A 16,908-nucleotide genomic window follows, 5' to 3' on the forward strand; every position below is an offset into this window, starting at 1 on the left:
CTGTCACAGTGTTGGGGGCGGGGTGTCTGTGAGTCCTTTCTTCCCAACCCCAACTATATCTTTGTTTTTCCTTTACAGATGATCCCTCTCTTTGCTATAAATTCAGTGTCACTACTAATGGACAACCATGGTGTGAGGTGCAAGGCCAGGCCAATGGAACCACATTTCTGTATTATTCCTGTAGTAGCCAGGAGGTTGAACCCATTGGTCATCTGGGGCTGAAGGTGAATGCCACAGAGGCCTGGGAGAGACAGGCAGAAGCTCTGAGAAACCTGATGGAAGATCTCAGAAAGAACCTGCTTGACATTAAATTGGAGATTGTTACAAAAAGTGGTAAGTTTGAAAGGCCCAGGGCAGAAGTTTGGTTTTTTAAAATTTTATTAAATTCATAGCATTAGTAGTTTATTTTTTATTTATTTATTTTTCTTTTTTTTTCCTGAAGTTGGAAACGGGGAGGCAGTCAGACAGACCCCCGCATGCGCCTGACCGGGATCCACCCGGCACGCCCACCAGGGACGATGCTCTGCCCATCTTGGGGTGTTGCTCTGCCGCAATCAGAGCCATTCTAGCACCTGAGGCAGAGGCCACAGAGCCATCCTCAGTGCCCAGGCAAACTTTGCTCCAATGAAGCCTTGGCTGCGGGCGGGAAAGAGAGAGACAGAGAGGAAGGAGAGGAGGAGGGGTGGAGAAGCCGATGGGCGCTTCTCCTGTGTGCCCTGGCCGGGAATCAAACCTGGGACTCCTGCACGCCAGGCCGACGCTCTACCACTGAGCCAACTGGCCAGGGCCAGTAGTTTTTTTTAAAAACAGAGAGAGAGAGAGAGAGAGAGAGAGAGAGAGAGAGATAGGGACAGATAGAGAGGAACAGAGAGAGATGAGAAGCATCAATCATCACTTTTTCATGGCGACACCTTAGTTGTTCATTGATTGCTTTCTCATCTGTGCCTTGACCGTGGGCCTTCAGCAGACTGAGTAACCCCTTGCTCAAGCCAGCGACCTTGGGTCCAAGCTGGTGAGCTTTTGCTCAAACCAGATGAGCCCACGCTCAAGCTGGTGACCTCGGGTTCTCGAACCTGGGTCCTCCGCATTTCAGTCCGGTGCTGTATCCACTGCACCACCACCTGGTCAGGCACATTAGTAGTTGGGCTTTTTTGTTTTGTTTTGTTTTAATTTTATTTATTCATTTTAGAGAGGAGAGAGAAAGGGAGAGAGAAGAGAGAGAGAGACAGAGAGGGAGAGAGAGAGGAGAGAGAGACAGAGAGAGAAGGTGGGGAGGAGCTGGAAGCATCAACTCCCATATGTGCCTTGACCAGGCAAGCCCAGGGTTTCAAACCAGCAACCTCAGTATTTCCAGGTTGACGCTTTATCCACTGTGCCACCACAGGTCAGGCACAACATTAGTAGTTTTATTGACAAAAATTTACATGACCCAATATTATTTTATGACTTTGCCTATGGAGAAACTTGGAATTAAATTTACCTTTCAAATTTATAATATTAGGTTAGCTCTTTCTCCCACAGATTTTTAAATTTTTTTAAACTAATCTTAATTGTCCTGTTTTACATGTATTTGACAATTGTAAGCCACTTCAAATGCTTTTTGGAATTTTTTTTTATTTTTATTTTTTTTATTTCTCTGAAGCTGGAAACGGGGAGAGACAGTCAGACAGACTCCCGCATGCGCCCGACCGGGATCCACCCGGCACGCCTACCAGGGGGCAACGCTCTGCCCACCAGGGGGCGATGCTCTGCCCCTCTGGGGCATCGCTCTGTCGCGACCAGAGCCACTCTAGCGCCTGGGGCAGAGGCCAAGGAGCCATCCCCAGTGCCCGGGCCATCTTTGCTCCAATGGAGCCTTAGCTGCAGGAAGGAGAGGGGGAGGGGTGGAGAAGCAGATGGGCGCTTCTCCTGTGTGCCCTGGCCGGGAATCGAACTCGGGACTTCTGCACGCCAGGCTGACGCTCTACCACTGAGCCAACCAGCCAGGGCCTTTTTAAAAAGATTTTATTTATTCATTATAGAGAGAGAGAGAAGGGGGGAGGAGCAGGAAGCATCAACTCCCATATGTGCCTTGACCAGGCAAGCCCAGGGTTTTGAACCGGCAACCTCAGTGTTTCCAGGTTGACGCTTTATCTACTGCGCCACCACAGGTCAGGCTGCTTTTTGGAATTTTTAACACAAACTATAACTGAAAATGACTAATCCTGACTGAAGAATAAATAAATGTCTAATTAGCTTATTAACTAACCAACTTCCTCCAATATACATCAATCTAATATATTATATAAATATTGGAACTTGGTCCCACCCAGGAGACCCTACAGCAAGGGCTGACTCAGGATACAGCAGGACCAGGAGATAGGAGGGGAGCAGAGGGAAGGTGCCTTCCCCAGCATGGGGCAAAGGATCTGTGAAAAGTAGAGGCCAACTCTTTCCCGTGGGCGGGGCAGTTCCTCTCACTCTGCAGGGCAGGATGATGTGTGAGTGTAAAGACAATGGACTCACCAGTGGATCCGCGGAATTTGGCTTTGATGGAGAGAAATTCCTTGTCTTTGACTCGGAGACTAGGAAGTATACAGTGGATCATTCTGGAGGTGAAGGGATGAAAGAGAAGTGGGAGAATGACAAGGAATTGACCATGACCTTCACAAACACCCTAAGCGGAGACTGCAGGGAGTGGCTTGAGACATTCCTGGTGCACTGGAAGAAAGAGCCGGAGAGCGCAGGTAACAGGGAAGATGAGAAAGACGGGGATGATGTGATTGTTCTCTTGAGATGATGTTGACCTGCTCTTGTGTGAGTGTGTGTGTTTGAATAAGTGATCACCCTCAGTGGGCTCTGGGGAGGAGAACGGCCACAGGTGTGCTCTGCGTCCCCCTTTCCCTTCCCCTCTTCTTCCTCACTGCACATGAACTGGGGCCCCTCACCTTGGATTTATGCTGACCCCAAACATGAGGGCATTGTTCTGGTTTTGTTTTTTTGTTTTTTCAGAGGCAGAGAGAGAGTCAGAGAGAGGGATAGATAGGGACAGACAGGAATGAAGAGAGATGAGAAGCATCAATCATCAGTTTTTCGTTGTGACACCTTAGTTGTTCATTGATTGCTTTCTCATATGTGCCTTGACTGTGGGCCTTCAGCAGACCGAGTAATCCCTTGCTCGAGCCAGCAACCTTGGATCCAAGCTGGTGAGCTTTGCTCAAACTAGATGAGCCCTCACTCAAGCTGGCGACCTCGGGATCTCAAACCTGGGTCCTCTGCATCCCAGTCCGATGCTCTATCCACTGTGCTACCACCTGGTTAGGCCATCATTCTGTTTTAGGGCCTGTTCCTTCTACTGTCCCCTCTTCTTAGCATCACCCTTCTTAACCTCCTCTGATCTGTTTCTGGAAATCCTTCAATACTGCCTCCCATGTTGGCTCCTGAGAGGACTTCTCTACCGCCTTCCTCATGTGTCACTGCCTTTCTGTCCCAGCAGAAGGGACTGAGTATAGTGTGACCCTTACTTTCCCCAAAGCAATATGAGCACCAAGAGTACAGGGCCTGTAAAGCCAGTAGCCACCATCACAGCCACCTGGCCCAAGCAGGTTCGCATTGGATTCGGACAGTCGGTAAAGAAACAACGAAGCCAAAAACTGGTGGGCCTTCATCTTTAATCCTAGCTTGCACCCGGCAGGCAAGTAAAAAATACACACTGGGCTCCAAAACCCACTCATTCAGTGCTCACAAAGCTACTGACTTATCCGAGTTTCCTAGAATCAAAGGTTTCTAGCTCACCAGACTTATTCACCTCTGTTCCCCATCTCCTTCCTTCTCCCTGCACAAACTCTGCACAAAACTGGCTTCTCACTCAGCACTCCACCATCTTGGCTGCTTCTCCTAGCCTCTTCCATGTGGCCTTTCTCTGATCTCCGTTCTGCTCTCTCCTCTAATGCTAATAATCCCAGGAACCGAGAGAGCAAGTTTCCCGTTCTGTCCCCATTTTATAGTGTAGAAATCAAAACCTTTAATCCAATATACAAAATAGGGAAGTCTCTAGTCTAATACAAAGTCACTTATCTGAGGCATGATGGGATTGTACCACCCCACATCAAAAAGGGTGGGAAAAGCTTAGTCCCAAAACCAAGTCCCAGGCTACAAGGATCCTGCCTGCCCACAGCCCGCCCCCAACACACATTAATATCACCTGGGCGACGGCCTCCACGTGGCAGCACCATCTTTAACAAAGTCAGCATAATATGCCTCAGATAAGTGACTGTGTTAGAGACTTCCCTATTTTGTATATTGGATTAAAGGTTTTGATTTCTACACTATAAAATGGGGACAGAACGGGAAACTTGCTCTCTCGGTTCCTGAGATTATCATTAGAGGAGAGAGCAGAGAGGAGAGCAGAGAAAGGCCATGTGGAGTAGGCCAGGAGAAGCAGCCAAGATGGCGGAGTGCTGAGTGAAAAGCCAGTTTTGTGCAGAGTTTGTGCAGGGAGAAGGAAGGAGATGGGGAACAGAGGTGAATAAGTCTGGTGAGCTAGAAACCTTTGATTCTAGGAAACTCAGATAAGTCAGTAGCTTTGTGAGCACTGAATGAGTGGGTTTTGGAGCCCAGTGTGTGTTTTAACTTGCCCGCCGGGTGCAAGCTAGGATTAAAGATGATGGCCCATCAGTTTTTGGCTCCGTTGTTTCTTTACCGACTGTCCGAATCCAATGTGAACCTGCATGGGCCAGGCAGCTGTGATGGTGGCCCTGGCCTTGACTACTGGCTTTACTATATATATATATATATATATATATATATATATATTTTTTTTTTTTTTTTTTTTTTTTTTTTTTTTGAGCATAATATATTTTATCTACCCAACAGGGTCCATATAAAGCCAGTAGCCACGGCCACCATCACAGCCGCCTGGTCCATGCAGGTTCTCATTTAATTCAGACGGTAATGAAACAACAGAGCCAAGAACTGGTGGGCCATTACCTTTAATTCTAGCTTGCACCCGGCGGGCAAGAATATACACAGGGGAAAAACACTTTCCTTTCCATTCAGGGCTCCCAAAGCCACTGACTTATTCGACTTATAGAAATCAAAGATTTCTACCTCACCAGCCTTATTCACCTCTGTTCTCCATCTCCTTTTCTCTGCACAAACTCTCTACCAACTGGCTTCTCTTTCAGCACTCTGCCATCTTGGCTGCTTCTCCTTTCCTCCACATGGCCTTTCTCTGCTCTTCTCTCCTAGCATGGGCTTCTCGGCCCCATTTTATAGTATAGAAATAAAAACCTTTAATCCAATATACAGACAAGGAAGTCTCTGATACAAAGACTGAGGCATAATGGGATTCCTCATGAGAGTGCACCACCCCACATCATGCATCAGTCAAGGGTGTGGGGGAAGCTTAGTGTTGAGAAGATTTTAGGATTAAAAGGGTGGGAAAGGCTTAGTCTTAAAACTAAGCCTTAGTCTATAATGATCCTGCCTGACCCCCACACCCAATACAAACTATAAGCCAGCAAACACATACATCATATTTGTAAACTTATTTGACCCACAGCCCATCTCCTCTCTCTGTTCCAACCTCGGGAACTGTCACAGTGGCTGTCACATGTAGAGGAGTAGAAACTGTCTGCATTGTAGGAGTAGCTGGGGCAGCAGGGACTGAGGACGGGTCTCCTCAGATTTGGGGTCTGGACAGGATGTCACTCTTGTGTTTCCATTGCAGCTGCATCAACGATGGCTGCAGCCACAGCCCAATCCAAGGCCACGAACAACAATTTCAACTGGACCCTTGCTGTTTTCCTCACCTGTTCCTTCCAAGTTGTCGTCTTTGCCTGTTTACATTAAGAGGTACAGAGGGCAGGACTGAGTGGGAAGTGAGGGGTGGAGGCCTGGAGTGAGGGGAGAAAGGTGAATTCCCAGCCCGACCCCTGTCCCCTCCCTGAACCTTCTCTGTGAGAAAATTAGACCTTCTCTTTGTGGAAATCATACCACTTTATAGAAGTGACTTGGACAAGCTCAGCCCTGAGATGTGCTGGGTGCTCACTGTTAATGCCAGAGGGGATGGGAGGGCCCACAGCTAGGCTTCAGGCCTGTTGATGCTGAAGGGTTAGTGATTTCAGTCCTAACTCAGATTCTCTAGCTGGGGAGTGTGTTTGGGCCCAGTGCGGGTGGTGTGGGGACAGCAGGCACACAGGGCATGGGCAGTGCCCACTTCCAGGTGAGAGCAGCCTGGTGGCTCCCTGTGATGTGTCCAGGGGAAGGGAATACCCAGGGGGTTAAGAGGAGGGGGCCAAGGTGTAATCCCAGGAAAGAGGTAGAAGGTTTTGCAGATCCCACTCAAAACCATTGAAATTCGCCTGACCAGGAAGTGGTGCAGTAAATAGAGCATTGGACTGGGATGTGGAGGACCCAGGTTCAAGACCCTGAGGTTGCCAGCTTGAGCGCGGGCTCATCTGGTTTGTGCAAAGCTCACCAGCTTGGAACGAAGGTCACTGGCTCGAGCAAGGGGTTACTTGGTCAGCTGAAGGCCCCACAGTCAAGGCACATATGAGAAAGCAATGAACAACTAAGGCAAGGGTCCCAAAACTTTTTACACAGGGGGTCAGTTCACTGTCCCTCAGACCTTTGGAGGGCCAAACTATAAAAAAAATATGAACAAATCCCTATGCACACTGCACATATCTTAGTTTAAAGTAAGAAAACAAAATGGGAACAAATACAATATTTAAAATAAAGAACAAGTAAATTTAAATCAACAAACTGACCAGTATTTCAATGGGAACTAAAAATAAGACAGTCCCCGTCTTTTGGGGGTAAAATTAATATAATATAAGACAGGGTCTTATAATAGAGGAAACATGGTGTGTAGTAATGGCGGGGGGGGGAGACTTTTGGGCAAAGGGAGATTATAGAGGCCATTATGTTGTACATTTGGGGGAGTATGGGGACCATTGTATTGCGTAGTAATAGTTATAGTGCTTTGCCTTTCTTCTTACTTCCGATGTTATTTCACACTGCTTCCGGTGATGCGGGGCGCCGCAGACCAGATGTGCGTGATATGATGTGCTTCCGGAGCCATGACACGTGTGTCTTGCGTCACTGGAAGTAGTACTGTACGTGAGCGACACCGCGCTTTGAGGCACCACCACATACAGTACTCCAGGAGCACAGGGTGCAGATGCATCCTGTGCTCCTCTCACTGACCACCAATGAAAGAGGTGCCCCTTCCGGAAGTGCAGCAGGGCAGATAAATGGCCTCAGGGGGCCGCATGTCGCTCGCAGGCCATGGGGACCCCTGCACTAAGGTGTCACAACAAAAAATGATGATTGATGCTTCTCATCTCTCTTCGTTCCTGTCTGTCTGTCTTTGTCTATCCCTTTCTCTGACTCTCTCTCTGTCTCTGTAAAAAAAAAAAAAAAAGAAAGAAAGAAAACCATTGAGGTTCACAGCTGTGTTCCCAGAGAAAGTTACTTTGGAGATAGCAGATAAGGCAGCAGGTGAACAGTAGGGACTGTGCAGGATGTGGTTAGAAGGAGGCCAGTTCTCCATGGACCCTGGGATTCCTGGCTGAGCCCTGGTGCAATCACCTGGCAGCCAGCCTCCTCCAGACTCAGATCCTGCCACTGAGGGGTGGTCCTGCCTTGAGTAGAGGTGACTTCAGAGATAGAAAGATCAATGGGGCTGAGCTGCAGGAGGGGTTGCGATGCTGACATGTGACTGCAGCAGGAATGGAGAAGGAAGGGCGGGGACAGTCACTCTCAGAGGCTGTGCTGTGACCAGGGCAGGGAGAGTAGGAGAGAGGAGGGGAAAAAGGAGGTTTGTCTGCAGCCCTCCCCAGGGCCAGAGGAAGCAGGATCAGGCCATACTCTTTAGACAGGACTCCTCAGGGATGCTTTGGCCTCAGGACTTCAATAGAGTGAGCAAAACAATTCATTTGCACTTTAAGTCCTGGCTCCGCCTGTCATTAGCAGGACTTGGGTCTGATTGTCATGTGGTAAATGAGGGAGAACATTGGTACAAACTGTAGGACCCATGTGGTGGTGAGGATTGATGGGAAATATATATATATGTCAGCAAAGGTGGGGCTCTGAGATTGAAGTGATGTTGTCCGGGGACCGTAGCCCCAGAGGAACTGACCCTGATTTCCTTAGCAGCTGGGACAAACGTGTTGTTTTTTTCCTGATGACAGAAGATGCTGCTCACAAGCTCCTGACAGTGTCATCTAGTTCAACATGTGTCCTATCTGTTGTCTGCCTTCTCCATTCCTGCTGACAGCCAGGAGATGCAGTCCCCGCAGCAGATGGGGAGACCTCCAGAAGATCATGATGATGCACCAGATGCAGTGTTCATGTTGTTTTTTTTCCACTGGGGGAATCAGTCAATTCTGCACTGTTTTTCAACATTTGGTTACATTTTCTCTTGGTGCCAATTGTCAGAGTCCTTGTACTTAGTCTTCTAACTGCTTAAACTGATAAATACATAAATTTACCAAAACTTCCAAACTGCTCTTTTGCTGTTCTGCTTGTCTATCTGACGCCACCCTTACTTACTGGACTATCACCCCTGAAACAGAACAGTTCTAGGAAGTGATAGATACGTGAATTCCAAACTGTCCTTTTGCGGTTCCACTTGGCTGCCTGACCTCACTCTTACTGGATTATGCCCCTGGGGCAGAGGAATTTCAGGAAGCTGGTCAACCTGCCCCGAGAGGGAGCATTTTAGAAAGCTGAAATCCTAAAACCATAAAAGGGAACATACCAGAACTTTTGCCTCAGTATCCTCTCAGGCTCTCTCAGACTCTATATAATTTGCCCCTAGTCTGTAACTGGTGCTCTTCTCCCCAGAGAAGTGCCTGGCAGGGTTCCTTTCTTCCTTTCAATAAAGCCTGTAACTCTGGTCTTTTCGAACTCTCATGGATTCCAACATTTGGTGCCGAAACCCAGGACAGGGTGCTAACTGCCTGGACGATCCCTCTTTGCCATTCAAACTTATAACCAGGGAAGCAATGGGCAGTGGCAGTTCGTCCCAGTCTTACACCCTGATTCTGTTTGGACGTGTAATTGTAGGTCGATTGGCCGGCAGTGTCTAACCCTGTTCTGAACCCCTGCTGGACCAGAAGGCAAGGAGTTTCTCCCTTCCCCTTCCCCAGTCGGCTTCTCTTTTCCACAAAATTTTCTCTGGTCGGATGGTTTTCTCTGACACGCCTCACGTTTTGAGGAGCTTGACTTTCAGTCTCAGTAGACTGCACGGAAGACTAGGCACCTAGCCAAACCTCTCCACTCTCTTAAACATCTCATCCTCAGAGCTCCCTGACAGGTGGCGATGACCTCTATCAGGGACGACTCCCCCACACGGAGATTCTCTCCTCTTGGGACAGTGACAAAAGGCGGGACGCCCCCTCTTGCTCACCTGTCTCCACTATGGGCTCTTCAGAGTCTAAGCCTTCCAACCAGACCCCTCTAGAATGTCTCATAAAAAAACCTCACTAAGTTGCGCCTCTCTGTCCTTAAGTCAAAAAAACTCATTTTCTTCTGTAACACAGTGTGGCCCCAATACAAATTAGACAATGACTCCCATTGGCCTGAAAACGAGACATTCGGTTACAATATTCTGAGAGACCTTGACAACTTTTGCCACCGGACGGGGAGGGCATCAGAATGCCTTACGTGCAGGCAGGCTTCCTTTTACTTTCACTCCTGTCCTTAATTTCTGTGCCTTCTGTTCTATACGCAGGTCATTTTGGCCAAAGAAACCTCACCTAAAACCTCCTCTCCTAATCTTTCCTTCTCCGCAGACTCCCAACTCTCTCCCCCTCCTGCCTGACTTCTGGGGGCACCCCTCTCTTGGCACCCCTCTCTGGTCCCTCTGCAAATCTCTTTCGCTCAAGTCTCTTCCCTCCAAGAGCCCCTCCCTTCACAGAAACCTGTTTCTCATTCACCTGCAAATACCACACTCTCTCCTTCCCTGCTGGCCGGGAACTTCTCCCTTCTCCACTGTGCTCTTTGTCCCCTCCCCCCTCATTAGAAGCTGTGGCTCCGGCTGCAGTGCCTGTCTCTTTTCTGACCCTTCCTCCTTCCTTAAAAACTGTGACTGTGCCTCTTTTCTCCTTGCCCCCTCCCCTCTCCTCAAAGCTCTAAATGTTTTTTTACTCCTCTGACCACGTGGCACCACACCAGTACTTTACCCTCCTCTCCTCCTCCTCCTCCTGCAGATTCTGACCCTCCTTCTTTTCCATCCAGCTACTCATGTTGTCCATCCATCTACTTTCTCTCTTTCTCCCATCTATGCTGGCAACTCCCTGCCATCTCAAAAAAACTTATAAAAACAGAATTGTATATTAAGCTATGTGAGTAAGTAATCCGTCTTGGCTCTTTGTTTGTCAGAAAATATCTCTAGTATAATTTGAATTGAAACAAATAAAGTGCGCTCATTTAAATTCCTTAATTCGGCCTGACCTGTGGTGGCGCAGTGGGTAAAAGCGTTGACCTGGAATGCTGAGGTCGCCGGTTTTAAACCCCAGGCTTGCCTGGTCAAAGCACATATGGGAGTTGATGCTTCCTGCTCCTCCCTCTGTTCTTTCTATCTCTTTTCTCTCTCTGTCTCTCTCTCTCTCTCTTTGTGTCTCCTCTCTCTAAAAAGATAAATAAATAAAATGTAAAAAAAATAAACTGTAAATTCTTTAATTCATAATGTGTATTTGAAGTCTTTGTTTAATGTTTAACTGTGTCTGTTTCTAAGGCCTTAAACCAATAATTACCCACCTCTTAAACAGGGCTTACTCATCCCCACGGATTCTCCCTGCAATACTCCCATCCTTCCTGTTCAAAAACCTTCAGGAGCTTATTGCTTCATACAAGCCTTACACCTAATCAATGAGGCAGTAGTTCCCCTCCATCCAGTAGTCTCTAATCTCTACAAGTTACTGTCACACATTTTCTCAAACAACACTCACTTCAGGGTCCTAGACCTCAAGAATGCCTTCTTTTCCATTCCTCTACACCCTGACTCTTACTTTCTGTTTGCATTCACCTGGACTGACCTAGACACGAATACAGCTCAGCAACTTACATGGACTGTCTTACCCTAGGGGATCAAAAACAGCCCACACCTGTTTCGGCAAGCACTAGCTCAGAATTTAGCAGCATGCAATCTCAAAACTAGTACTCTCTTACAATATGTAGATAACCTACTCCTCTACACCCCTCCCTGCCTGTTTCAAGGAGACACACCACCACCCTTAACTCCCTCACTGTGAAGGGATATCATGTCTTCTCTGCTAAGGCTCAACTTCACTCTCAGTCTGTAGTCTGTCTGGGCATCGCCTTAACCCCCACCACCTCAGGTCTCACCCTAAATCAAATTCAGACCCTCTGCAGTCTCCAACCACCTACCACCGCAAATCAAATCTTTTCTTTCCTTGGTCTAATAGGCTTCTTTAAACACTGAATTCCCCATATTGCTCTCTTAGTCAAGCCCCTCAGTGAGATCTTCTGAGCTTGGCTTTTAAGGTCTATAATGGCCAAGGAAGTAACAGAAAAGGCAAATAAGGCCCCCCAAAGGTCAGGAAATACCAGCTTTTGGCTCCAGTGCCCTAAAGGGCTTTATAGAATTCCATCAGGGCCCTGCTCCAGAGTGGAAAGAAAGGTCATTGAACTGAACTGATGAAGCCTGCCAGGCTCCCTGGCCCCACCAGCTGGCACACCTGTGCTGTGGAAAGAGGGACACGAGAAGGTAAGCTGCCCCTTGCTCCATGGAGGGAAGGTTCAGTCTCTTCTAGCCCTCCTCCAGCTACCTGTGACCTGACCTTGCCCAGCATGCTGGGAATTGCCACTGAAGGCCCAAGGACATTGTTCACGAGCCTAAGGTATTTCTTCCAAGTAGCAGATAAGCTGATCTCATTTCTTGTAAATACAAGGGCCATCTACTATGCCTTGCCTAAATATTTGAATTTTATTTATCCCTCGCAGATCTCTACTGTAAGTATTGACAGTCTGATTTTATTGCTTTATTTAATGTATAATATCTCCATTATTCCTCTTGTCTCAATGCCCCATGCCTATTATAGGCTGGGACCTGCTGCTAATTCCAGCTAGAAGCAGTGGCCACTAGGACTTAAACTCTAACTGCAAAGTGTAGAAATATAACCACCCTTTCCCTAAGCCAGGGGTCCCCAAACTATGGCAAAACGGGCCGCATGCAGCCCCCTGAAACCATTTATCTGGCCCCCGCCACACTTCCAGAAGAGGTACCTCTTTCATTGGTGGTCAGTGAGAGGAGCACATTGACCATCTCATTAGCCAAAAGCAGGCCCATAGCTTCCATTGAAATACTGGTCAGTTTGTTGATTTAAATTTACTTGTTCTTTATTTTAAATATTGTATTTGTTCCCATTTTGTTTTTTTACTTTAAAATAAGATATGTGCAGTGTGCATAGGGATTGGTTCATAGTTTTTTTTTATAGTCTGGCCCTCTAACAGTCTGAGGGACAGTGAACTGGCCCCCTGTGTAAAATGTTTGGGGACCCCTGCCCTAAGCACTTGCAGGATTTACAGGTTACTCAGAAAACTTTCAAAGACTGTCCAAGAGGTGCTTCCAGCATTACATCACTCAAGGACTGACTTTCACATGGACAGGTCCACACACCGTGATCCTGACAACTCCCACTGCTGCTAAAGTAGAAAAATGGCATACCTTATTTCAACCACAAACCTGAAGCTGGTTGGTCTACGTATGGCAAAGATATGAAAAAACTAAGGACTCTTCTAACCAGGCTTTGGGAAAAGGGAAACTAGGATTAAAAGAAAGTCAACTTAATTGACACTAAAGGTTAAAGATTTTTTAAATCAAGAGTTCTGACTAGAAAGAAATTATATGGTTTTGATAATAGAAGGTATAAGGTATGGAAATACTTTTGAAAGAAAAAGGAAAAAGCAAGCTGTTATGAAGGCCAGTTATTTCTGGATAAGAAAGTGCATGAAAGCTGAAGGTTTATGTAAGTTGTAGAAGGTTTGTGCAGATTGTAGGAAGGTTGTACATAGAAAAAAGAATTTGTACAGTCAGAAAACTGGTTTTCAAAGAATGTTTAATCAGTCATCCTAGCTAACAATCCTCTACTCTCCCCACTTATTGGGATGACTCTTTCCTCCACCCTGACCATCTGGAGCTCAGAAACAGAGAAACAAAACTGACCCCTTGTCCTTCTATTCTCTATTCACCTCTCAACCTGCCTCACCCAATCAGGTGCTTTCTACTCGTGTGGGACCAACACCTATATGTATCTCCCTACTAATTAGACAGAAACCTGTACCCTAATCTATCTCACCCCAAATATCAACCTAATCCCACCCCATGAGCCTCTTCCAGTTCCCAGTACACTACCTGTCAATCTATGGACCAAATGAGCTGTACAGGTAATTCCTCTTCTTGTGGCTTTAGAAATCTCTACAGAAGTAGTTCTAGGGGCAGCAGAGGGACTGGCCACTGCAGAGGGAGAGTAGTCTTATTCCTACTCTCTCTCTCTCTCTCTGAAGCCCAGTGAATTTGTAAACATGGAATCAGTGGTTTCACACAAACTGGGTGTCTTGACTATTGCCTTTCATTGGTCCACTTACTCTCCTATTTATTTTTCTAACTTATGGACCCTGCCTCTTATGTTTGTTCATTAGTTTCTTATAGAACCGCATGCAGACCTTCACCAATCAGAAAATTGGAAAAATCTACCTAACGGTACACACCAACCCTGAAACCTGCCCTTATGAAATAAAATAAATCTGAAACTCTATATCAGCAAACCTCCTAAATCCTATCTTTCAACCCCTACAGGTCCCCTAACCCTAAAGCTCTTCCATATCCCTGAAAAACTAGGAAAATGAATAGCATTCACCTCTTAACACATCTCAGTCTTTTTACCCCTCACATAGTAAGGGGACAAGATCGCTGGATCTTCTTGACTAAAGAAGAGCCTACAAATGGACATGAAACATTTCTTTTAGCTCAAGCTAACTGCTCTCTTCAGGGCTGCCAGGAAAGAATATCTCTAACTTTACCATGGAAGAGCTTTCACCCCTCTATACAACCCTCCTTATCCAAACACTTGCCCCCTTCTTTATCAAGTTCCTACAGGCCCGGATGAGAGAATCTCTAGGATTACCTACAATCAAATGCTCCTACACTCTTATTCCCCAATACCCCAAGGAGAACTTCACGAGGGAAATATCAAATAGGTAGGGATGACAGCAGGAAGAATCCACCCCTCAGCCTGAGAAGTTCCCTCCTGAATGTTCTCCAAACCCCCTTCCTTTTAACACACATACTGAGTCCTTCTAAAAAAACTTACACCAACAGGTTGCCTGTCTCTTAAAATCTCCACATGTCCTCCCATTTGAGAGGAACCAGACCAGCACGTCTCATGAGGCTCATCCAGGAGACCATGTATCACCATGTCACTCTGTCCACTAGGCACTTGCAGCAAGCAATTCAAAATTATTACCTCACAAGATTTTTTTACTTCCTCACTCAGGTTTTCAAAGACATCGCCTGGTTCAGACCTTATAGCACGGAAATTGATGACCTTCTTAACTGGATGGGGGACTTGGCAAGGTTCTTTTCTTGAGTTCTCTTCAATAATTTTCCAATTTTTTTCCTCTTTCTCCTCGTCACCCCTCACTGTATATTATAAAATTAATAACTGCCTTTCTTTTATATGTAACCACAGAGTTGGGAAATGATAGATACGTGAATTCCAAACTGTCCTTTTGCTGTTCCACTTGGCTGCCTGACCTCACCCTTACTGGATTATGCCCCTGGGGCAGAGGAATTTCAGGAAGCTGGTCAACCTGCCCCGAGAGGGAGCATTTTAGAAAGCTGAAATCCTAAAACCATAAAAGGGAACATACCAGAACTTTTGCCTCAGTATTCCCTCAGGCTCTCCCAAACTCTATATAATTCACCCCTAGTCTATAACTGGTACTCTTCTCCCCAGAGAAGTGCCTGGCAGGGTTCCTTTCTTCCTTTCAATAAAGCCTGTTACTCTGGTCTTTTCGAATTCCCACGAATTCCAAAAGGAAGCTGGTCAGTGGCCCCGAGGAGAAGCGTTCCAAGAAGCCGATATCGTAAAACTGCAGAAGGGAGCATACCAGAACTGCTGATGCAATGCACACTTGCTCAAAGCTCTCCCTTAACCCTATAAAAAATTTGCCTCAGAATCTGTTTGGGTGCACTTCTCCCGGAAGAGTGCCCTGGCAGGTCTTTCTCTTCTAATAAAGCCCGCACACCTGGTGTTTGAGTGCCATCTCATTCTTACATAAACAAGGAGTCTCATCCAAGAGAACATTGTCCATCTACTTTGGTTGTAGAAAATGTGATAGGTCTTTTCATCAGGATCTTGTTCTTATAAATAATGTTGATGGTAGAACACAATGTGAGACAGATCCTCAGGGATTCTTTCTGTTCTCGTCTAACCTCACTGTAAAGTCAGTAGCCACTATTGTGGCCATTCACATGCAGGTTCGCATTGGAGTCGGTAAAGAAACAATGGAGCCAAAAACTGGTGGGCCATCATCTTTAATTCTAGCTTGCACCAGGCGGGCAAGTAAAAACACACACTGGGTTCCAAAACCCACTCACATTCAGTGCTCACAAAGCTACTGACTTATCCGAGTTTCCTAGAATCAAAGGTTTCTAGCTCACCAGACTTATTCACCTCTGTTCCCCATCTCCTTCCTTCTCCCTGCACAAACTCTGCACAAACTGGCTTCTCACTCAGCACTCCAACATCTTGGCTGCCTCTCCTGGCCTACTCCACGTGGCCTCTCTCTGCTCTGCTCTCTGCTCTCTCCTCTAATGCTAAACTCAGGAACCGAGAGAGAGCAAGCTCCTGGTCTGCCCCCATTTTATAGTGTTGAAATCAAAACCTTTAATCCAATATACAAAATAGGGAAGTCTCTAATACAAAGTCACTTATCTGAGGCATGATGGGATTGTACCACCCCACATCAGAAAAGGGTGGATGACCTGTGGTGGCGCAGTGGATAAAGCGTTGACCTGGAATGCTGAGGTCGCCAGTTCAAAACCCTGGGCTTGCCTGGTCAAGGCACAAATGGAAGTTGATGCTTCCTGCTCCTCCCCCCCTTCTCTCTCTCTCCTCTCTCTCTCTCCCCCTCTCTCTCCTTTCTAAAAAATGAATAAATAAAAATTAAAAATTAAAAAAAAAAAAAGAAAAGGGTGGAAAAGGCTTAGTCCCAAAACCAAGCTCCAGGCTACAAGGATCCTGCCTGCCCACAGCCCGCCCCAACACACATTAATATCACCTGGGTGAAGGCTTCCATGTGGGCAGTGCCATCTTTAACAAAGTGAGCATAATATATTTTATCTGCCCAACACTCACCATATTTTAAAGGGAAAAATGCTATTTGCGATTGTTAGAGTTAGGAATTTTTCACTATATAATTTATACCTCTATCATTAAAAAACAAATAATTAGAAATTTAATTTTACACTTTACAGAATTTTAGGCGATCATTATTCTTCAAGGTCATGGAGTAAAAGAAACCAGGGATTCTGCTAGATTGCTATAGAAACAGAATTTAAGTCAGTCTTAAATTAACTGAGAAGTGCATCTCATTCTTACTATGATAACTGGATTCAAAACTTATATGGATAGTTGGGCAGATAAAATATATTATGCTCACTTTGTTAAAGATGGCTCTGCCCACATGGAAGCCCATCACCCAGGTGATGTTAATGTGTGTTGGAGGTGGGCTGTGGGCAGGCAGGATACTTGTAGCCTGGGGCTTGGTTTTAGGACTAAGCCTTTCTCACCCTTTTTGATGTGGGGTGGTGCAATCCCATCATGCCCCAGATAAGTGACTTTGTATTAGAGACTTCCCTATTTTGTATATTGGATGAAAGGTTTTGATTTC

General features: G+C 46.3%; 1 protein-coding gene across 1 annotated transcript in view; it reads right to left on the reverse strand.

Moving 5' to 3' along the window:
* Window positions 1-15,000: 15,000 nt before the first annotated feature.
* Window positions 15,001-16,908, reverse strand: part of LOC136316067 (uncharacterized) — a 66,553-nt gene continuing 64,645 nt past the window's right edge. Inside the window, exon 7 of the mRNA XM_066247807.1 lies at window positions 15,001-15,105. Coding sequence (XP_066103904.1) covers window positions 15,001-15,105 — 105 coding nt within the window. The remainder of the gene's footprint in view (window positions 15,106-16,908) is intronic.

Source organism: Saccopteryx bilineata, chromosome 12, assembly GCF_036850765.1.
Source record: "Saccopteryx bilineata isolate mSacBil1 chromosome 12, mSacBil1_pri_phased_curated, whole genome shotgun sequence".
In the NCBI taxonomy this organism is placed as follows: Eukaryota; Metazoa; Chordata; class Mammalia; order Chiroptera; family Emballonuridae; genus Saccopteryx; species Saccopteryx bilineata.